Source organism: Bison bison, unplaced genomic scaffold (genome assembly GCF_000754665.1).
Source record: "Bison bison bison isolate TAMUID 2011002044 unplaced genomic scaffold, Bison_UMD1.0 scf7180017864193, whole genome shotgun sequence".
Lineage (NCBI taxonomy): Eukaryota > Metazoa > Chordata > Mammalia > Artiodactyla > Bovidae > Bison > Bison bison.
Genome location: NW_011494765.1, coordinates 644,399 through 668,188, shown reverse-complemented (window position 1 = coordinate 668,188; position 23,790 = coordinate 644,399). Strand labels below are relative to the sequence as shown.

Below are 23,790 nucleotides of genomic sequence, written 5' to 3'. Positions count from 1 at the left end.
TTGGCAGAGGATAAGGAAGCACTTCCCCCCAACTCACACCACAAAGAAAACCACCCATAACCATGGGAACATGTCAAAGTGAAGTATGTGCCAAACGTAGTTTCTAGTAGCCACAGCCGGAACAATTTGAGCAATAAAATTAATGTAGTAATACTAGATTATAAGCTAAAGTATAAAAGAAATATCCATGGATCTATGCTTATATAAATAAATGAACAAATAAGTAAATAAATGGGGGCAGAGGGGAAGAGGCAAATCTTCCAGAGAGAGCTCCAAATAATTTCTGTAACCATCGTGCCCTCATGGAGGGAGCCCACTCCTCTGCTGGTTGTGCCCAGAGTCTTCCTTCAGAAGCGTACAGGATGGTAACGGGGCGAAAAAGTCACAACACTGAAGAACTCTGACAGACACAGCCTCAGTCAGATGCTCACGGTGCACACCAACAGGGACGAGTCATGCTGACAGCACAGCACGTACCCTCGATCTGAGGTAATGAAAACGGGGGTTGGCTACGTATTCTTCTTCCCCCAAACTCAAAAACTTAGGAGAAAAACACCAGACAAATTCCAAACGAGGGATATTCTATAAATACCTGACCAGCATTCCTTATAGCCATCAAAGTCATCAAAAACAAGGAAAGTCTAAGAAACTGCTACAGACAAGAGAAGCCTAAGGAGAGAGGAGGACTAAACAAAATGTAGTATCCTAGATGGGCTATGGAAGAGAAAACGGACATTAAGAATAAATGATGGAACTCTAAAGCATGGACTCTGCTTAACAGTAATGTATCAACGCTGGCTCATTAATTGAAACAAACGTATCATGTTAAGATTTGCACTTACTTGGGCACTCAATAAAATGCTGCACTGAATCTGTGGAATAAAACTGTTGAAATGAATGCTGTGGGTACAAGCTCAATAGTAATAAAAAAAGAGTCTCTGTTCACGTAATTAATTTTTAGGTGATTTCTTTCTTGTCCCCAATTCCTAAGCTCTTTTTAGTGTATATGAGAAAGCACCAGCGAGGCTTTGTTACTTTCTTAAAGTGTAAGGATTGTCTAAAATAATTCGTGCAGACAAAAATCTAAGGAAATAACATTTGTGCTGTTTTTTGGTCCCATCTTGGTTTTGAAAGTCATCCATTAGTTCAAATCACAGTGGTACCAAGTTCTGTAATTTTTCTGGATGACTATTTTTATACCTTACTGTGAGAATTGGCTCAATGAGTAACTTCTCAGGATTAACAAGGTACTGGGAACTGACGGAAACTCTTTGAATACACACCCTTTGTAAACTCAAGTTGAAAAATAGAAAGCTAAGAATGGCAGGAAGAAAAAGAAAGTACCCAAACAAAGAAAATGCAGTGGAAGGCTGCCATGAGAAATAACCAGCATAGAGAAGATTATTATTTCCAAAGTAACTTGTTGCTTAAAGAAGAAGTTAGATCTTCTTAAGATTATTTGGAATGCAATAAATGCTTTGTTAAAAGCCATCATGTAATACTTAAGAAAACAAAACAAGTCCACTCAAATCCACCATGCTATATCTTATCTTCACAATATATTTCACAGAAACAAAATAATTTTTTGGCTATATTTTGCTCTTTAAAAATCAGCTACAGATTGTCAGAAGTGATTTTAAAGACTTAGTTTTTTAAATTCCTTAGGATAAAAACTCAAAAGAAGGAAAATGAAATTTAAGAAGTACTATGCCTAAAAATGAATAAATAAGGACCAAAAACCTTCTTGAGGTAAAATCATTTTCTTAATGTTCTATTTCCCAAATCTCTTTCTTATTTACATTTTCTTACTTCTCTGAATTATAAATATTTTAAGATGGTAGACCTCAATACCTCAGTAATACGAGGTACAGTGTATTTGTAAAAAACAAATGGTGTGTGTGAGCATGTTTAGCTGTGTCCCACTCTGTGTGTCCCCATGGACTGTAGCCCACCAGGTTCCCCTGTCCATGGAATTTTCCAGGAAAGAATACTGGAGCGGGTTGCCATTTCCTACTCCAGGCGATCTTTCTGACCCAGGAATTGAACCCGTGTCTCCTGTGTCTCTTGCATTGGTAGGTAGATTCCTTTATCATTGCACCACCTGGGAAACCCATAAAACATACTAAAGCCCCTCAATTCCATTTATAGTTTAATCAACAAGAATTCTAGAAATAAATATCTGTTTGATGGGCTCACTTAACACTGACAGTGTACATTTTTATCTTAAATTCAGATTTCAAGAACATAAAAATGTATATCTGTGCAAACATAATTTTACTTGTCCCTATGTAACTAGCACCATTTATCTTCAAATTAGTTTTCTTTCAACTTGCAATGCTGTTATTCCACACCAGTGCAGTAAGCAGGAACTTCAGTGTAAACCAGATTTGTGGGTAGACACTGCTTTGTGTATTTATCCTGGTGATTTACTCTCAGATACAAAACTCATAATTCTAGTAAAATATTCATTGGATAACATTTAATAAAACACTTTAAAAGCTCAACCAAAGGAGGTAAGAAATTAATCTTTAACATATTTAAATAACTGAAATACTGTATAGGTATTCAGTAATTGGGGCTTCCCGGGTGGCTCAGTGGTTAAGAATCCACCTGCCAGTGCAGGAGATACAGAAGATACGGGTTTGATCTTTGGGTCAGGAAGATCCTCTCAAGAATGAAAAGGCAACCCACTTCAGTATTCTTGCCTGAAACATTTCATGGACAGAGGAGCCTGGTGGGCTATAGTCCATGGGCTTGCAAAAAGCTGGACATGACTGAGAGCCTAACACATTCAGTAATTAATGTTTCAAAATTTCCACTCCAAACACATCATACACATAACAAAGTGTAACTAGATTTCCGCAAACATGGAAGTAACTGAAGGCATTTCATAATCTGGCCACAACTATGTGAAGACTGGAGTTGGACCTCTGACAAATACCAAAGACAGATTTTAGGTGCTATAACGAGGTCACACCAGGTAACAGAACACAATGTCATAGAATACTGACTCTGGGTCAAGCAGTTCTATCGCTAAAAACTGCCTCTCCTACTTGCTAACTGTGTGACCTCGGACAAGTCACTTAACTAGTGTGAGCCTTAATATCACTATCTGTAAAATTTATGCAATGCTCACTGTCTTACAAAGTTTATGAGAAGGAAATTAAATACTGCATGGGAAGCAGGTAGCATTAAGCCTTGTCCATCAGTAACAGCTTTTTCCCATCAGACTTGAGATTTATGATGCTGGCGTATTTCCAACCTTGGGAGAGAAGCCAAAAGCAAAATGTGTATTTGGCAAATTTTCCCATATTTGAAACTCAGTGAACTGTGAGGGATCTGCAATTTTAGATAGCATCCAATTCAGAAATCCAATATATATTATCGACATCATAATTTATTTTAACCAAATAAAATTATAAAGAAGATAATAATAAAGGTAGCAGAAAAGCTGGCGCAAAATATAAATAGTGCAATAACTTTTTCAAACCTATGATCCAGGCTAAGCAGAACACTCTATAACTCAGTATAAAACACCTTTGCTGATTATCTTTCAAAAACATCATTTCTCAGAGGAAAAATCCATTTGGGTTTCTCTACTGACTCATTTAGTAAAGACTTCATTTACTTCAAGACAATCAACTAACTCTACCCACACCTAGTGCTACTGATTCTTCTTTCCTCTTGCTTCCCTTCCAGTAAGAAAACGACTTCCCCCAAACATAACACAGCAAAAAGACAACTATATTCTGTAATTAATGAACGTGCCAAACAATCTTTTATTGCAGAAAGCAGACTCGAAAAGCAGCCTCCAGAAATGTTTGCCAACTAGGTGCCTCTAACTTTAAAACACTTTAGCATGGTTACCAGCCAAACAGTTACATACTCATTATGTTGGATCTATATACACAGTGTAATAGAAAATTAAATGGCTTCTTCAAAAAACATGACTTTTTAATAAAATAAGGTATGGTTATCATTGTTTCAATCCAAATATGGCATCATAGTGCCATTCTAAAAATAAATCTAAGTCCCATGTGAGATTCAGCCTTTTAGCTGTGTTCATTTCCTTTTAGGGCTCAAGTTTCCCACAGGAAAATTATTCAGTGCTTGGCAAAACTGTCCCAAATCATGTATAGATAAGGCACAACTGCTAACTGCACCATCAATCTTTTCCTGCTTTGTTATTGTTGATTCTCCTTCACAGTACCCCATCATGGAAAGACCCAAGACGCAGAAAATGCTCAAGAACTTTCATCTGACAAAAGTGAAGACAGTAAGTGTCACTATGAGTAAAAGGTGTCAAGGTAGTAATTTATGAGTCAGCTAAATTAGAAGACAAAATTATTTTATATAAAGTCACATTTCAAATATATGTTTCTGATAATTGTGATGAATACCAAATATTTCAACTGTATTATTATTACTGAGCAAAAGTGCACATCAAATGCCCTTTTAATACTTCTTAAAACAGACTGTATTATTTGACTGATATCATTCATCTAAAGATTTTATAAACTGTTACATGCTAAAAATAAAATCTTTTCAAAATTACTCTCAATATAGAAGAAAATTCATGTTTAAGATTTTAATTTTCCAAAGTAAAGAGTTAATTTTAAGAAACAATCCTGCTTAGTCGCTTAGCTGTGTCTAAGTCTTTGTGACCCCATGGATTATAGCCTGCCAGGCTCTTCGGTCCATGGGGATCCTCGAGGCCAGCATACTGGAATGGGTTGCCATCCCCTCCTCCAGGGGATCTTTCCAACCCAGGGATTGAACCCAGGTCTCCCACATTGCAGGCGGACTCTTTACTGTCTGAACCATTAGGCTACCTAAGAAACAACTAACAAGAAATAATTAAAGATTTAAAAGTTATCTTATTATATTATTAATGTATAAAGCTATAATCAGTTAGATCTTTGTCTACTAACCTAAAAACTTAACAGCATAGAGAAATATAGTCAATCAAGCTCTATTAGTATCTATGTAGTAATGGCTTATTACATAGGTAGTAAGAGCCCTCCTGGAATTAAATTTTTTATGTTTTCCTATTTAAAATTCCTGGGAAACAGCAACTTTAAAACAATAAGCAATGATATTCAATTTTATTTAAGCAAAAACTTCACCCTCCAATCTCACTAGCAGTACAAATAATATAAATACAAATGAAAGCTTTCTAAAGTCATATGTTTCATATGTTTTTATTTCCCCTAACGAAGTGACTGCTACTGATAAAGAAAACTTGTTAACTAATTAAGATTTTTCAAATCTTAATTTGTTTGGTTGAAAGCACCAATGAAAAGACTTTTTATTTTATTTAATCCACATCAAAATCTGAACACTTTTCCAAAGCTGCTGGAAATGCCCAATTTCTAAGCACTTGACCGATGCTGAACAATCCTTTGGACTTATTTTTTTGTCATGTTTGAGCCAGGGAAGTCTGAGACCTGGACTTTAGTCCCAGTTCTGCAACTAACTTAACTGTATTACTGCTCTGGGTCTCCGTTCCCCATTTGAGAAAGGAAGAATCTAGATTATGAACTCTAAGGGATCCTGTAGCTCTGTCACTTTAGGATTCTATATTGATGTTATTCACCTACTCAAAAACCTTAAGTCCATCTCCAATTCCTAAGCAAATCACATCCCTTGGCCTTTAATTCCAGATCAGGTAGCCCCAAATTTATCTTTCTGACCTTATTCCATTATATCTCAAATTGAAACCATACTGCCCTATTCACAAGGAAGCTAACAGCAGCTGCTAACATATACTGAATGCTTACTTCAGATCAAGCACTATGCTGAGCTTTACATGCATTAGCTCAGTAACCTTTACAATATTTGTATAAGACGTACTATTCACAACAGAAACTAAGAGGGATTATGAATCTTGTCCAAGGTCTCACAGTAACTGCCTGCCTCTCAAGCACATACTTTTAATTACTACATATTACACCACTGATATGCAGATGACACCACCCTTATGGCAGAAAGTGAAGAGGAATTAAAAAGCCTCTTGATGAAAGTGAAAGAGGACAGTGAAAAAGTTGGCTTAAAGCTCAACATTCAGAAAACAAAGATCATGGCATCTGGTCCCATCACTTCATGGGAAATAGATGTGGAAACTGTCGGACTTTATTTTTCTGGGCTCCAAAATCACTGCAGATGGTGACCGCAGCCATGAAATTAAAAGACGCTTACTCCTTGGAAGGAAAGTTATATCCCACCTAGATAGCATATTGAAAAGCAGAGACATTACTTTGCCAACAAAGGTCCGTCTAGTCAAGGCTATGGTTTTCCTGTGGTCATGTATGGATGTGAGAGTTGGACTGTGAAGAAAGCTGAGCGACGAAAAATTGATGCTTTTGAACTGTGGTGTTGGAGAATACTCCTGAGAGTCCCTTGGACTGCAAGGAGATCCAACCAGTCCATTCTGAAGGAGATCAGCCCTGGGTGTTCTTTGGAGGGAATGACGCTAAAGCTGAAGCTCCAGTACTTTGGCTACCTCATGTGAAGAGTTGACTCATTAGAAAAGAATCTGATGCTGGGAGGGATTGGAGGCAGGAGAAGGGGATGACAGAGGATGAGATGGCTGGATGGCATCACCGACTTGATAGACGTGAGTTTGAGTGAACTCCAGGAGTTGGTGATGGACAAGGAGGCCTAGCGTTCTGCGATTCATGGGGTCGCAAAGAGATGGACACGACTGAGCGACTGAACTGAACTGACATGGTCTCTATTAAGTATATAAATGCTCCTTGGAAGAAGAATGACAAACCTAGACAGTGTATTAAAAAGCAGAGACATCATTTTGCTAACAAATGCTCTAATATTCAAAGCTATGGTTTTTCCATAGCTTCTCCAGTCATGTAAGGATGTGACAGTTGGACCATAAAGAAGGCTGAGCGCCAAAGAATTGATGCTTTTGAATTGTGCTGCTGAAGAAGACTCTTGAGAGTTCCTTGGACAGCAAGGAGATCAAACCACTCATTCCTAAAGGAAATCAACCCTGAATATTCATTGGAAGAGTTGGTGCTGAAACTCCCATTACTTTGGCCACCTGATGCGAAGAGCTGACTCATTGGAAAAGACCCTGATGTTGGGAAAGATTGAAGGCAGGAGGAGAAGGGGGTGACAGAGGATGAGATGGTGGGATGGCATCACTGACTCAAAGGACATGAGTTTGAGCAAACTCTGAGAGATAGTGAAGGACAGGGAAGCGGTTCATGGGGTCACAAAGAGTTGGACATGACTTAGTAACTGAACAACAACATTTAGGCCTTTGGAGCTTAAAATACTTTGTCATAGTTTTATTTTTTCCTAATAAAACTCGTTTTTAAAGTTCAGTTAAAATGATACCTCTTTACCACTTCAGTCCCTAAACTATTTCTTTTCAATCTCTAAACTAGTAAAGCTCTTACTGTAATCCCCAGTGACTTGTTCCTTGATAAAGTACATCTAAATATATGTATCTTAATGTTGGAAAACTTTAGGACTAATTCTCCTGTTGAACATATTATAAAAGCAGAATGGGGAGCACATGTATACCTGTGGCGGATTCATTTCGATGTTTGGCAAAACTAATACAATATTGTAAAGTTTAAAAATAAAATAAAATAAAACTAAAAAAAAAAAAAGGCAGAACAAAATACATAAAACGGCAATAATATAAGGGAGTAAACCATCAAGGCAGGACTTTAGGGGGTTATGATCCCCGAGAGAAAGAGGCTCACCAAGCTCCTCCACAGTCACCCAGGGTCTTTCCTCTGAGGGTATAAGCTCATTTCCAGCAGGCCCTGTTAAGTTACTGGGAGACTGACTCTTTGCAACAAGAAAACAACAGTGGCAATCTTTCATTGAGTTTCTATGGTGCCATCATGCACAATTCTATATCTATATACTTAAGATGTGACAGCATCATTTTTTCACAATAATGCTAACAAGGGGATCAGATCAGATCAGTCACTCAGTCGTGTCCGACTCTTCGAGACACCATGAATCGCAGCATGCCAGGCCTCCCTGTCCATCACCAACTCCCAGAGTTCACTGAGACTCACGTCCATCGAGTCAGTGATGCCATCCAGCCATCTCATCCTCTGTCATCCCCTTCTCCTCTTGCCCCCAAACCCTCCCAGCATCAGAGTCTTTTCCAATTAGTCAACTCTTCGAATGAGATGGCCAAAGTACTGGAGTTTCAGCTTTAGCATCATTCCTTCCAAAGATATGCCAGGGCTGATCTCCTTCAGAATGGACTCGTTGAATCTCCTTGCAGTCCAAGGGACTCCATTTTACAGAGTAGAGAACCAAGAGCCAGAGATTCCAAAATCCATGCTCTTTTCACTACCTATCTCAGAAAAAGTGATCCAAACACTTTATTTATAAAATAAATGCAGTAACAATGTGAAGAGTTTTACATCAATGCAACATGCATCTGATCTTGAATTGACTCCTATATTAGAGTCTTCTTCACTTAAAGGTAAGTATCCTTCTGAAGTTCTGACAGATTATATTACCTAACACACTGAGAACTAGGATTTAAATTCTGTCTTATTTCCAGTGCTCTGTAGGCTAAGGCTACACATATATCTGTAATATAATGACCACTAACTATACATGACATTAACATAATCTAAGTAGGAATGTTTTTAATTCCTACAAATACCGTGTCACAAGGGAGAATGTTTTAAAATGAAAATGCCTTTTAAGTAAAATTCTGCTCCTCAGGGACCAATGAAGACGGAGATACACAAATGGATTTTTTTTTTTTTTTTGGTCTAGCTATAAATAAACTGCTTTGGCAGTGGGGGTTTCCCCAGTCTTACCGGAAGAATTTTCAGAAATATATCATGCTATTTAATGTTGTAACTTTTGCTTTCTCCCCAAAGTAATGTCTCACTAATTCAATAAATATTTACTGAAAGCTAAGAGACACAAATTAAAGTTTTACTTTGAAAAGACTCTTTCGTATTTTGATCAAAGCCAATATGATTTTTTTTCTAACAAGCCAATAAAACTTTTATCAAGTGACTACACTCATGATAATTTAACATTATGTGCTTTTTACTTCCCTAAAGGCTTTCTCATGTCATATATTGTTTGATAACTGTAGATCACTTTTGTCTATTGATTCTTTGGGTTCCTTTAATCCTGTCCAGCTAAATTTTTTTATCCCAATCTCTTTCAAGGGGTATGGAGAGAGAAGACTACAGAAATCGTACTCTACCCAGAGTACCCATTCCATATGCTGCCTTCTGAGAAAATCTATCTAACAACGCATTTTCTTACCTTGTACTCTCATAATGCCAGGTCTTACATTACAGATACTTGTATACCAGTACACATATACTCATTACATATACACACACATTTTTTTCCATATATTCCTTCCCATGATGTCAAAGTAGAAGCTTTTTAATATCTGCTATCTTCTCTTGGTAGAAAAAAATAATAATTAATTTAGAAAGATTCAAACATACTTATGTTTGAGGCATAGTAACAGATTAGAAATCAAAAAGGTCTTAGAGCCTCAAAATTCAATTTTCACAATCGTCAAAGAGGGATAACATCCTTCTTGCCTGTCTTCTAGGAGGAAGAAATCAGATGATAACTAGGAACTGCTCAGTTCAGGACCATAGGTAATACAGTGCTATCAAACCCTCATTTTCTACTTTAGTGATATGTTCTAAACCTACACTTCCTGATTCCATTCTGTTAAAATTTACCTACTGCTCCCTAAATGTGGTCTATGCTTTTCATAAAAAATAATATACAAACATACTTGTAAAGGTCAAACAGCACAAAGCCTACAAAGAAAAAGAACAGACCTCTCATACTTCACATACTTTTAGCTGTTTTTTATTTCTGAAGAAAATGCGTAATTGCAACTCTTTGGCTTTTTTGAAAAACAGAGTTTCTAGTATGGGAGGTGATACTATGGCTCTGTTACAGTCTCATCCCAACCTACCCTCCAACATACTTCCCTATCCTCATCATGACACTCAACATAACTGCTACAATTTGTGGCTAAATCAATATTATTCATAACTGAATCACAGAGTATATTTCATGATCAAATTTCCTTCTTTACCTTTCTACCTTTTCTAAAGTTACTAATTATGAGATTTGTTTCTTTCCTTCAGTGTTCTATGTATCTGTATTTGTAAGGCAGGTAAATATTTTGAGACCCCAAATATCTCAAAATGGGTTTTACCCTACACTTGAATGAAAGTTTGGGCATAAAATTCTAGGTTAAAAATCACTTCTTAAAATTTTGAACTTATTCCCAATTATTTTCTTGCTTCAATGTAGTAGGAAGTCCAATGCTATTCAGATCTCTGTACTCGGGATGTTTCTACAGCCCCATCCCTACTCAAGACCAAGATCCCTTTAGGGTTTTCTTTATCCTCAGTTTTCTGAAATTTTATGATTTGCCATTACAGTCTTTTTTATTACATTAAGTTGGTTGGTCCTTTTCATTGTTGTTCAGTTGCTAAGTCATGTCAGACTTTTTTCAGCCCCACGCACTGCAGCACAACAGGCCTCCCTGTGCCTCACCAACACTCGGAGTTTGCCCAAGTTCACATCCATTCAATCAGTAATGCTATCCAACCATCTCATCCTCTGTTGCCCTCTTCTCCTTTTGCCTTCGATCCTTCCCAGCATCAGGGTTTTTTCTAATGAGCTGGTTGTTTGCATCAGGTGGCAAAAGTATTAAGAGCTTCAGCATCAGGGCTTTCAAAGAGTATTCAGGGGCTGACTTCCCTTTGGATTGACTGGTTTGATCTTGCTGTCCAAGGGACTCTCAAGAGTGTTTTCTAGCACCACGGTTTGAAAGCATCAATTCTTTGGTGCTCAGCCTTCTTTCTGGTCCAACTCCCACATCCGTAAGTGACTACTTCCTTTTCATTATGTAAACTCATATCCTTCAGTTGATAAATTTCTTTTGTGTTATCTGAGGATGTCTCCATTCTTCTCTGTTTCTGAAAGTCTAAGAAAGACTAAGAAGTCAGATATTGGACCCCCGATCACGTCTCTAATTGTCTGGCTTTCATCTATTTTACTATTTTTTGTTTCACTATTTGGTCTATCTCAATTTTATCTTCCAACTTCTCTAATTTAAAAAAATGTCTGATTATATTTTTAATCTCAAGAGCTTTCTTATTTTTTTTTAAAATGGCATCCTATTTTCTTTAATGCTTGGACTTCCCTGGTGGCTCAGACGGTAAAGCGTCTGCCTACAATGCTTGAGACCCGGGTTCAAACCCTGGGTTGGGAAGATCTTCTGGAGAAGGAAATGGCAACCCACTCCAGTATTCTTGCCTGGAAAATGCCATGGATGGAAGAGCCTGGTAGGCTACAGTCCATGGGGTGGCAAAGAGTCGGACATGACTGAGAGACTTCACTTTCACTTTTCTTTAATGGAAGCAAAACCATCTCTGAAAATATTTAGTTATAAATATTTGATTTTGGGGCGGGGGGGAAGTTTTCTTCTATGACTTGCATTGCTTCTGCTTCCTCGGATTTGTTTTGGGTTTTGCACATTTAATATACATATTCTCAAATCTACTCATAAGACTTTCTCTGGTTGACTACTGATATTAAAATATAAGGAATAAAAATCAACTGGAAGCCTTAGATGCATGAGTGGGATTCACTGACTGATGGGCATCAACTTAAAGTGATGGGCCTGCCCAGTCCATTTGAACTGAGAGCCCTCAAATACTGGCCCCCAGGCTGGACTCCTCTTATCTCCTGCTTTAGAAAGTTTAAGGTTGACTAAGAGCATTCTAGAAGTATAATGGGAAGAGGATGTTTTTGTTGTTTAGTTGCTCAGTTGTGTATGACTCTTCTGTGAGCCCCCTGAACTCTAGCCCACCAGACTCCTCTGTCCATGGATTTCCCAGGCAAGAGTGGAAACTGGAGTGGGTTGCCATTTCCTTCTCCAGGGGATCTTCCCAACTCAGGGATTGGACCCATGTCCCCTGCATTGGCAGGCATATTCTTACCACTGAGCCACCAGGGAAGCCCAGGAAGAGGATACTGATTATTTAACAAGCAGACATTCTCTTGACACTAAGGTTTTCAACAAGGTGTTTTAGGCACATTCTCAGCTAGGCCTGGCATCTGGAACATCTGTGGTTCAATCTCTGAAGAGTAACTTTCCCGTCTTCTGCTGGGATGGTGAAAAACCAATTGTCTACTAGGGCCAGCTTGGGATGGAGATCAAGGTAGTGGGTGACAGTACCTAAATGTGCTTTCAATAAACTTTCTAACAATTGTTTCATTTTCAGCTTCATGCTACTCTCTGCCTGTAGGGGCATATCAAGAATCTAATTTCCACCTATTTATTGGGTTTTATGGGCAGATTAGTTTGACTTTTTTTGTCCCTCCTCCATGACTTTAGAATTCGGCTTTGTCAATTCTGCAGTCAGTTACCACTTGTCTGCTGGGTATCTTTAACCCCAAATTTTGGGGGGTTCATTCATCTGCCAATACCTCTGCTCCTCTTCTCTTTTTCCATATGTATTATACTTCTGCTGTTTTTGTAGTGGATCAAACCAGTCAGTCCTAAAGGAAATCAGTCCTGAATATTCATTGGAAAGACTAATGCTGAAGCTGAAACTCCAATACTGTGGCCACCTGATGCGAAGAACTGACTCCTTGGACAAGACCTTAATGCTGGGAAAGATTGAAAGCAGGAGGAGAAGGGGACGACAGAGGATAAGATGGTTGGATGGCATCACTGACTGGATGGACATTGAGTTTGAGCAAGCTCTGGGAGTTGGTGATGGACATGGAAGCCTGGCATGCTGCAGTCCACGGGGTTGCAAAGAGTCAGACATGACTGAGCAACTGAACTGACTGTGGAGTTAACAGAAATAAACATACATACTAAATCTGCTAATATTTAGTAGAAGTCTGTCACATGTTTTCCAAGTATAGAAGTTAGTTGATATATTGATAAAAGTTTCTTAATCTCTCTAAACCTAAGTTTCCTCACCTGTTTTATATATCTATATATATACACACACACACACACACACACATATATAAAACAAAAAATAACCCCTACCCGATAGGTTTCTGTGACAGTTACATGAGGTAACAATGTAGATTCTGAAGTCAGAAAGACTTGGGTTTGAATCCCATATCTTCTATTATTAACTGCTTGACTCTGGCAACTCCAAATCTCACATTTCTCATCTTTGTAACGGGGTTAATAATATGAGTCACTAGCTCACAGACTGTTGGAACGATTAAATAAGACAAAGTTTATAAAACTCTTCTGAAGCATAAGACGACTCTGTTAACAATTATATTGTTGCCCATAATGCTTTATGCACCTAAAATTACACACCCGAGCACATATACACACCGTATATCAGCCTATTTAAGTCTTCTTCAGGACTTGGCTGAAGAAAGCCAAACTCCAACCCCTCTGCAAAAACAACAAGATATAATAGGAAAGGACAACGAATTAGGAAGTATGCAGTCTGAGTATTGTCGCAAATGGATATGTGGCCACCGGACTGTTTTCCCATTTGTAAAGAGAGAATCAGACCAAATGATCTATGTCTTTTTTCAAATGATGTTCCCTGTCTCCTTTGGGGATAATATGACTTTCAAAAATTCAATGTTTCTAATTACCTGTCTGATACTGTTAATTTTTATAGGTATTTTCATGTATCTTGCTTTTCCAACTAGATAGTACGTATTTGCTTTATGAAAACCAAGATGAGTTGTTTCCCCAAGCTAACAAAGTAATGAGGCCACTCTTTGAATATTAAATCAGAAAACAAAATTTTATGGTATACAACCACCTCAAAAGAATGAGTTAGGAAGTAAGACTGTAAATTTGCAAGGAAATATAGTAAAAGCTAAGTAACAAAAGAAGTTAATTTAACTAAAGAATATGTCAATTAGAAGGTCAGTGCTAGAAGTAAAATGATTTCAACTTTCATCAGGATCCCAATGACCAGGTTTTCAGATCACAGAGGTGGAATATCAGGCTTAGTCTTACATCAGGAAATGTTCATGTTACAGAACCATATTCTGAGATTTCATTCTCACCAAGCAACACTCTGAATATGGTCTGGCTTCCCATGAAGACCAATCAAGAGAGAAAGATTGCTCCCTATTGCCAGCACTGATTTCTTATTTTAAACTAATGAAGTAACATGATTTTAAACCCCGGCAAATGCCATGGACCCTGGTGGGCTACAGCCCATGGAGTTGCAAAGAGTCGGACATGACTGACCATAGACGTGCGCACGTATCCACACACACGGACCCACCCCAAGAAACAGATCCATGGTACGCCAACTGTCCAACCAGTAGGCTTGGTAAATTTACCCAGATAGTCACTCTGTGAAGCCTTTTGAAAAACGGATCACAGAATTTTTCCATATGAAACATGTAAAAACTATGAAGTTCTGTAAGAAAGTAATCATGTGATCCTTCTTTAAATCCCTGAGGCCAGCTAGCAATACTGGCATTTAATAGAGCTAGCTACTGAGGTTCTTGATTGCTTCTTAAACTTTCCCTAAAAGCCAGTTATGGCACAATACAATTTTCCAAACCCTACAGCAGTTATCATCCCCTTCATGGATCACAGCCTTGTCATGGTGAATGGGCTTATGTAACTTAATGAAAATGCCATGCCATGCAGTGTCACCCAAAATGGATGGGTCAGGGTGAAGAGTTCTGACAAAACGTGGTCTACTGGAGGAGGAGATGGCAACCCACTCTAGTATTCTTGCCACAAGAACCCCAGGAACAGCATGAAAAGGCAAAAAGATATGATACCTGAAGATTAACTCCTCAGGTCGGAAGGTGTCCAATATGCTACTGGGGAAGACCAGAGGGCAACTGCTAATAGTTCCAGAAAGAAATGAAGTGTCTGGGCCAAAGTGGAAAAGGTGCTCAGTTGTGGATGTATCTGATGGTGAAAGTAAAGTCTGATACTGTAAAGAACAATATTGCATAGGAACCTGGAATGTAAGACCCATGAATCCAGGCAAGCTGGATGTGGTCAAGCAGGAGATGGCAAGACTGAACACTGACATCTTAGGAATCAGTGAACTAAGTGGACCAGAATGGGTAAATTTAATTCACATGACCATTATATCTACTCCTGTGGGCAAGAATCCCTTAGAAGAAATGGAATAGCCCTCACAGTCAACAATAGATTCCAAAACACAGTACTTGGGTGCAATCTCAAAAATGACAGAATGAGCTCAGTTTGTTTCCAATGCAAACCATTCAATATCACAGTAATCCAAGTCAATGCCCCAATCACTGATGATGAAGAAGCTGAAGCTGACTGGTTCTATGAGGACTTACAACACCTTCTAGAACTAACACCAAAATAAGATGTCCTTTTCATTATAGGGAATTGGAATGCAAATGTAGAAAGTCAAGAGATAGCCCATAATAACAAGCAAGTTTGGCCTTAGATTACAAAATGGAGCCGAGCAAAGGCTAACAGTTTTGTCAAAAAAACATGCTGGTCACAGCAAACACCTTTTTCCAACAACCCAAGAGACAACTTTACACATGGACATCACTAGATGGTCAATACTGAAATCAGATTGATTATGTTCTTTGTAGATGAAGAAGCTCTACACAGTCAGCAAAAACAAGACCGGGAGCTGACTGAGCTCCTTACTGCAAAATTCAGGCTTCAAGTGAAGAAAGAAGGGAAAACCACTGGGCCATTCAGTTATGACCTAAATCAAATCCCTTATGATTATACAGTGGAGGTGATAAGTAGACTCAAGGGGTGAGATCTGGTAGATAGACTGCCTGAAGAATTATGGACAGAGGTTCCTAACACTATACAGGAGGCAGTGACCAAAATTATTCCAAAGAAAAAGAAATACAAGAAGGCAAACTGGTTGTTTGAGGAGGCTTTACAAGTAGCTGAGGAAAGAAGAGAAGTGAAAGGCAAGGAAGAAACAGAAAGATTTATCCAACTGAATGTAGAATTCCAGAGAACAGCAAGAAGAGATAAGAAGGCCTTCTTAAATGAACGATGCAAATAGAGAAAAACAACAGAATGGGAAAGACTAAAAGATCCCTTCAAGAAAATTGAAGATGTCACGCAAGGATGGGCACAATAAAGGACAGAAATGGCTAAGTACCTACCAGAAGCAGAAGAGATTAAGAAGAGGTGGCAAGAATATACAGAAGAACTGCACAAAAAAAGTGTTAATTACTCAGATAACCACAATGGTGTGATCACTCACCTAGAGCCAGACACGCTGGAGTACAAAGTCTAGTGGGCCTTAGGAAGCATTATTCCGAACAAAGCTAGAAGAGGTGATGGAATTTCAGCTGAGCTATTTTAAATCCTAAAAGATGATGCTGTGAAAGTGCTGCACTCAATATGTCAACAAACTGGAAAACTCAACAGTGGCCACAGGACTTGAAAAGGTCAGTTTTCATTTCAATCTCAAAAAAGAGCAATATCAAAGAAGCTTCAAACTACCACACAATTGCATTCATTTCGCACACTACCTACCAAGGTTATGCTCAAAATCCCTCCAGCGAGGCTTCAGCAGTATGTGAACTAAGAACTTTCAGATGTACAAGCTGGGTTTAAAAAAGGCAGAGGAACCAGAGATCAAAATGCCAACATTCGTTGGATCATGGAGAAGACAAGGGAATTCCAGAAAAACATCTACTTCTGCTTCACTGACTACGTGGATGCCTTTGACGGTATGGATCACAGCAAACTGGAAAATTCTTAAAAAGACAGGAGTAACAGACCACCTTACCTGTCTCCTGAGAAACCTGTATGGGAATCAAGAAGCAACAGTTCAAACCAGATATGGAACAATGGGCTCCTTTGACATTGGGAAAGGAGAACGACAAAGCTGTATACTGTCACCCTGCTTATTTAACATCTATGCAGAGTACATCATGTGAAATGCCAGGCTGATGAATCACAAGTTGGGATCAGGATTGTTGGGAGATATATCAACAACCTCAGATATGCAGATGATACCATTTTAATGGCAGAAAGTGAAGAGGAACTAAAGAGCCTCTTAATAAGAGTGAAAGAAGAGAGTGAAAAAGTTGGCTTGAAACTGAACATTAAAAAAATTAAGATCATGACATCTGGTCCCATTACTTCATGGCAAATAGAAGAAAAATTGGAAGCAGTGACAGATTTTCTTTACCTGGGCTCCAAAATCACTGTGCACAGTGACTGTAGTCATGAAATTAACAGACGCTTGCTCCTTGGAAGAAAAGCTGTGATAAACCTAGACAGCATATTAAATAGCAGAGATACCACTTTGTTGACAAAGATCCATAAAGTCAAAGCTATTTTTCCAATAATCATGTACAGACGTGAGAGCTGGACCATATAAAAGGCTAAGTGCCAAAAAACTGAGGCTCTGGTGCTGGAGAAGACTCTTCAAAGTCCTTTGGACTGCAAAGAGATCAAACCAGTCAATCCTAAAGGAAATCAACCCTGAATATTAATTGGAGGGACTGATGCTGATGCTAAAGCTCCAATACTTTTTGGCCACCTGACGCAAAGAGCCGACTCACTGGAAAAGACCTTGATGCTGGGAAAGATTAAAGGCCAGAGGAGAAGGAGGTGGCAGAGGATGAGATGCTTAGATATGTCAGCGACTCAATGGACATAAAGTTGGGTAAACTCCGGGAGACAGTGGAGGACAGAGGAGCCTTTGTGCTGCAGTCCATGGGGTCACAGAGTCAGACATGACTTAACGATTGAACAACAATAGCAGTACCATAAGCACTTCAGTCTGAATACATGACCAACAGTGTGTTAAGAAAAGAAAGGAAGGAAAGATGGAAAAGTGATAAAGACTAAGAGGAAAAAAAAAAAGCAAAACCAAAGAATCAGAACAATTTCTTTCACCAAGCTGTCCTATTCTATTGTGCTTTTTTCATTGTGGCTGATTTTTACAGCATACCTTATGTTGATCTAAAGCCAAAATCTTGTACATACTGTGAGAAACTGGCAGTCTGACAGTTAAATTCCCTGGGGCTTCCCTAGTGGCTCAGTGGTAAAGAATCTGTCTGCCAATGCAGGAGATGTGGGTATGATCCCTGGGTCAGAAAGATCCTTTGGAGAAGGAAATGGCAACCCACTCCAGTATTCTTGCTTGGGAAATCCCATGGACACAGGAGCCTAGTGGTGGGCTACAGTCTATGGGGGTCCTAACAGAGTCAGACACAATTTAGCAACTAAATAACAATAACAAATAGTCCGTTGGCCAAGGCTACTGAATTTCCAGGAGTAAAGTTACCTAGCATATAAATCACACACATTCCCACACTAGTTCTTGGTACAAAGAAGGATGTTTACTATTTAGAGTCTAGAATGGCCTTGACCATATGAAAAACTGCTAATGGGCTTCGGAATACCCTTTGACCATCACTGCTCTATAATGTCAAGAAGTTATAATAGTGACTAGAAGTGATCATTACAAAGGGTCATTCATTAGTTCTGTAAAACTTAACAAAACTTCCACACTAAGCCAGGTGCCATGTTAGATTTGGGGGATAAAGGTATGAAGAGACACTGAACCTAGCTTTAGAGACTTTAGAAACAAGTATAGGGAGTAAATGGAATAGTTTTATGTTGAATTTTATGTTGAAAGCTACTGTCGTTTTAGAAAGGTGAGAATTTATCATGCCTCTCTACTTAAATGTGGGATTGGCTTTCAAAGATCTTACGTGGGGTAATACCACACCAATATGTAAAACTTCCTTAGATATAAAACTATGGCAGATAAATAATAGTATTCATTTTTATTTGCAAAGCACTTTACATATTACAAAGTTCTTTTACATCCATTATCTAATTCAGTCCTCAAAGTAACCCTGTGAAGGATGAAGGGATTATTATAAATAGAAGAAACTAAGCCCTTACAAAATGTTGTCAATTAGTAACAGAATCACAGATTCTCTGTTCAGAGTTCATTTTACATATCATGATTCCCTTATTACCTAAATTTTGAAGAAAAGCCAAATGACTCATTTATAGTCTAGAACATTCCTTGCGTCTGCAAAATATATTAATAATATGTATATTTAATATAAAACTTTAACCTGAAATGGAAAAAGTACACAAAAATGAACACAAATGACTTACGAAGTCATTCGTAAAATTTTAAAATTTTTTCATAATTCCATGATTCTCCCCATCCTTAAACTTCCCCAAATCTCCTCATACAGCAATAAATTCTGGTTTGTCAATAATTTATTTCACAAGTCTTTTATGATACAAAAACACAAAGTCAGTAAAATTCCTACAACATCATCAAAAGCTGATGTTTTAATCAAACCTTTTGATTAAAAGCTGAGGAAACTCCCAGAAATCACTATACTACCTGGGAACTCATAACCCTGTTGCTTCATTTTCAAGTTCAAAGAGGTGAAGAGTAAATGCATTTAATAGTACAAAAAAATTCAAGTTTTCCCAATCCTTAAAATACTGAGACCATTATTCAAGTAAAAAGGAAAAGTCATTTAAAAGGCTCAAAAAAGTATTTAGCCAGCAATAAACCTTAAAGAAAATTCTTTTCAAAATGTGATTTAGGGTAAGAATTAACTGGTCCATGAAAAATGCAAATAGCCATTCTGCTGTAAGACAATTTTTTCATTTAAGTGGAATAATTGTCCTTTTGTAATTGCTTTTCCACTCTAAGAGCAAAAAACACACTTTCAGTGAAATCATTGTATTAAAAACACAATTAATTACAGATACAATTAGTACAGTCTCATTTTTAAATTTCCTATGAAATAATTTCAACACAATCACAAAAAGCTTACACTTCCTCTGGTATTAGTCATATACCATATAAAGTTAAATAGGCTGTCTTGCCAAAGCCTAGGGTGACTGACTCTAATACTTTTTATCATTCTCAACCAGTTAAGACCAGTATTTAAACAAAATGTCATTAAATGTTGCAATAAATAGGCCAGGATGAAAAGGTTACTTATAAATACATATGAACTGCAAATGTATCACAGAGAAACTGCCCCAAGACTGTATGATTGTATCCAGACACATCTCTTCTCCCCAGCATGCACATACCACAAGAAAACAAAAATTTAAAAGCAGTATAGATAACGAATATGAGAACAGAACTGATACCTGGAAGAAACCTTAGCCTTTACAAGGTCCAACTGGAAAGACACCTGATATTAAGCAAGCCTCATGGCGGGTGGGGGGTGGTGGTGGTGGTGCTTTGTTTTTCTTTAAAATTACTAAATCTACTTAATTTCTACTTTAGTTTTAGGCTGGGACATTGATAGAGGTTCTAATCTGGGGGAGGGGGGACCTCTGACAACATCTAAATTTGATATTAGGGAAAAAATATAAAAATCTATTAACAAAAGCTCTTATTAAAAGAACTGCTGCCTTTCCAGTCATTAAAATATCAGCGTGATTAGCCATTTCCAGAAAATTAAACAGATTTCCTCATCTCCATGAAATTTCCACAAAATCTTTACCAAAAACCTGTTTCTCTAAGACAGAACCCTACTGCAAGAAAAAATTAAAAGGGCTGAGTCCTCCCAAAAGTAAAAACTGATGCTAACTGACTAATTAGTAGATTTGACATCAGTTTTCTATACAAATTAATCTTTATGATTACCATATTGGTAGAACTAAAAACTGACAAGCAAACTGTGCCAATTTGAACAGTTTACATTCTTTAATATATACATGAAAAAGGGAAATAAAAAAAAAATCTGTGCCACTTAAATAAAGGGAAATTATATACAGCTATTTTTCAGAATCTAACAGAAAAGGTTTTCTACTTCAAATGGCAACTTAAAGCCACTGTTAACATAACTCGCAATTTCAATATGAGTTCTAAATTTTGAAATAATTCAGAACCAAATTTTCAAGCTTTTGGGAAGAACTCAGAATCTGAAGTTTAAATGTTTATGCTAATACTTGTTCTCTTAAAAATAAAAACGCTTAAGTAGGATGATTTTGAGGTTAAATCAAATCTCTAAAATCTAACATCGTAAAATGCTATCCTTTATTTCAAATCTGTTAGATTTTAGAGATTTAACCTCAAAATCATTCTACTTAAGCGTTTTTATTTTTAAGAGAACAAGTATTAGCATAAACATTTAAACTTAATGATGGAAAACCAAACCACATCTGTCTGTTTTATAAATATCCATGTCCTTCCCTGGACTCAAAAATCCACTTTAACCCATTTCCCTTCGTTTTCTTCTATCTTCCATCTCACTGCACACTATTGTCACATTCCTATTACAACATCTAGCCAAAGGCAGAGATCATGTAAGTTCCCTGAAGACTTCCAAAACATTAAAACCAGCAGAAAGCAGAGGAAATACTTTATGCCTGGAGCTGCTGGGAAATCCTTCTTTCCTTTTAGAAAAATAAACCTCTTGCTCTAAACATAACCACTTTGAGAAACAAAACAGTACTATACATACAAATACACAGCACTCTCAATTACTAATTCTATAGATTTTGCTAGTATTTTGACTGGAAAAAAAAAAAAAAAAAAGCCTATTTGAGCAAATGAACTGTAACCCAATGATGTTTGTTTTTTTTCCCAGAAAGAGAATAGCAATGGAGATTTAATCAGAACTTCTCTCATTCCTTAACACTAAATATGGATTTCTTAACACTAGCTGAAAGAATGCTTTTAAAAAGAATTAGTTGCTATTTGATTAGATGATTCCATTTAACTACAAAGAGAACACCTCAATCAACGCCTTCTATTTAAAAAAAAAGAACTAGCTAAATGTATAGTGTATTTTCTGACTCAAGTTGCTTAGGACGCTTTTCTTCCTGATATTCTAATATTTCAAAAGGTCTCTAGATAAAAAGAGCAGAGAAACTAAAGATACATTTTAATGTATTTTCACCATTATAAAAGTGGAGGCCATCAGCCTGTCATTTAATTATTTTTCAGGTTATTAAAATGCATTTGGCTATAAAGGAAAAATCTAACTCAAATATTCTTAACACACACATACACAAAGGCATGGGCAAAAATACTAGAACACAATCACTTTTAGTACATACATCTCTTTAGGTCTCAGTGAAGGATGGCACAAAATATATTTTAGTTTTTTATATAAATTATATAATTTGACTGCACTTTTGCTTCACGATTCAACACACAAATTTAAAATTCATGTTTAAGTTTTCACATTATTCACTGCATTGAGAATTTTCTCAAGAGAATAAGACAAAACATTCGGCTTTCTGAATGGCAGTATGGAAACCTGCAGCATAGTTACACTGTGACATACATGAGGAATTCATCACTGAATTACTATACAGTTAATTCATCACTGTATTTTAATATTCCCTGTTAAATCAATTGTACATGAAGCCTAAACAGCTAGAAAGAACCCAAAAAAGCAACAAGAAAACAAAGACTTTGAAAAATGCTGACGCTTTTCACAACCAGGTTCAGTCATGCCAGCTGGAGAGGTGTTAGATATGGCTTTATTCATTTTTAAGTCTGAGAAATACAGTTACTTCCATGACATTATGAACAGCAATTTATCCTCGTGGTCCTGATTTTTCTAATTCAAAAGCATTTAAAAAAATCATTTCTGCAAACTTAACAAGGTATTTTGGATGGATCACTTGTCAGCTATTGCTTAGAATCAAATTATTAAATTATTTTGTCCCATATTTCCCGGAGAACTAGAGATACAAAAAGATAAAAAGGAAACACACACACACAAAACACACAGCAACTCAATATTTGAACCACTTCAGACATGAAATCCATTAAGAGGGCCTTTGCTCCGAACTGTGTAAGGGTCCTTAGCTACCATCTGACTTGCACAAGAAGTACACATGGCCCCTGATAGGCGCTTTAGTCCTCTTTGGAAGACACTGTTGGAAAGACTATAAATGACACAGTTGCAGAAACTATTACTAATAGCAAGCCAGGTGGTCAAGAAGGATGCGAAGCGGTTGCTGTGGCCAGTAGAGCTCTCCAATAAGAAGTAGATGATGTACGGCAACCAGAGGATGTAAAATACACTAGTAATTCGGAATAGGACCATGGCATAACGCTTATCAGAACAAGCCTGCACCTCCCCAGTCTCCCCACTCTGGCTGCTGAAGCGGGCTTGCCTTTCGTTGATTTCCTTTGTGTGCTGTTGGCAGATGCGGAAGATGTTGAAATAGGTGAAGCACACAATGAGGGCTGCTGGGGCATACAACATCATCACGATGAACAGGGTGAAGTAGGGGTCGGTGTGCCAGGACTCTGCACACCACTGAAACACATCTCCATGATATCCAGGTTTGCCCCAGTGGAAAAAGGAAGGCAGGAAGACCAGAGTGGAATATAGCCAAATCAGGAAAATACACAGACGTAGTCTCCAGGGCGTAACCAGGGTATTATAGGTTAAAGGTTTAGTGATAGCAATATATCTATCAATGCTGATACAGGCCAGAGAGGCCATGGAGACACTCTTCAGAACTGATACTACAAAACCAAATACCTGGCAAGTCAAGGACTCCTCTACTGGAAGCGGGTGGTGGAGGAGTGATAAAGAAGGGACCAGGCAGCTTACCCCAACCAAGAGGTCAGCATATGCCATAGTCTGGATAAAGTAACTTGTAGTATGGTGGTTCAACAAAGGTGCACAGTGAAATACAAAAATCACAATGATGTTGCCAGAAATAATCAACACAGTTAGAAACACAATAATCAATACTTCCAAAAGGCAAAAATTGACAGTTTCCAAGTAGCCAAATGCCAAGAGGCAAAAAGAGTGGCTGCTCTGATT

The 23,790-nt window shown here is 37.7% G+C and overlaps 2 protein-coding genes across 4 annotated transcripts in view; both read right to left on the bottom strand.

The window, feature by feature from the left end:
• Positions 1-23,790, bottom strand: part of RABGAP1 (RAB GTPase activating protein 1) — a 170,058-nt gene that overhangs the window by 51,975 nt on the left and 94,293 nt on the right. The gene's annotated exons all lie outside the window — the stretch shown is intronic.
• Positions 18,173-23,790, bottom strand: GPR21 (G protein-coupled receptor 21; the record flags this gene model as incomplete). Its single annotated transcript, XM_010844098.1, has 1 exon — positions 18,173-23,790. A coding segment is annotated over one exon (1,029 nt), but the record flags the coding sequence as incomplete, so codon positions are not given.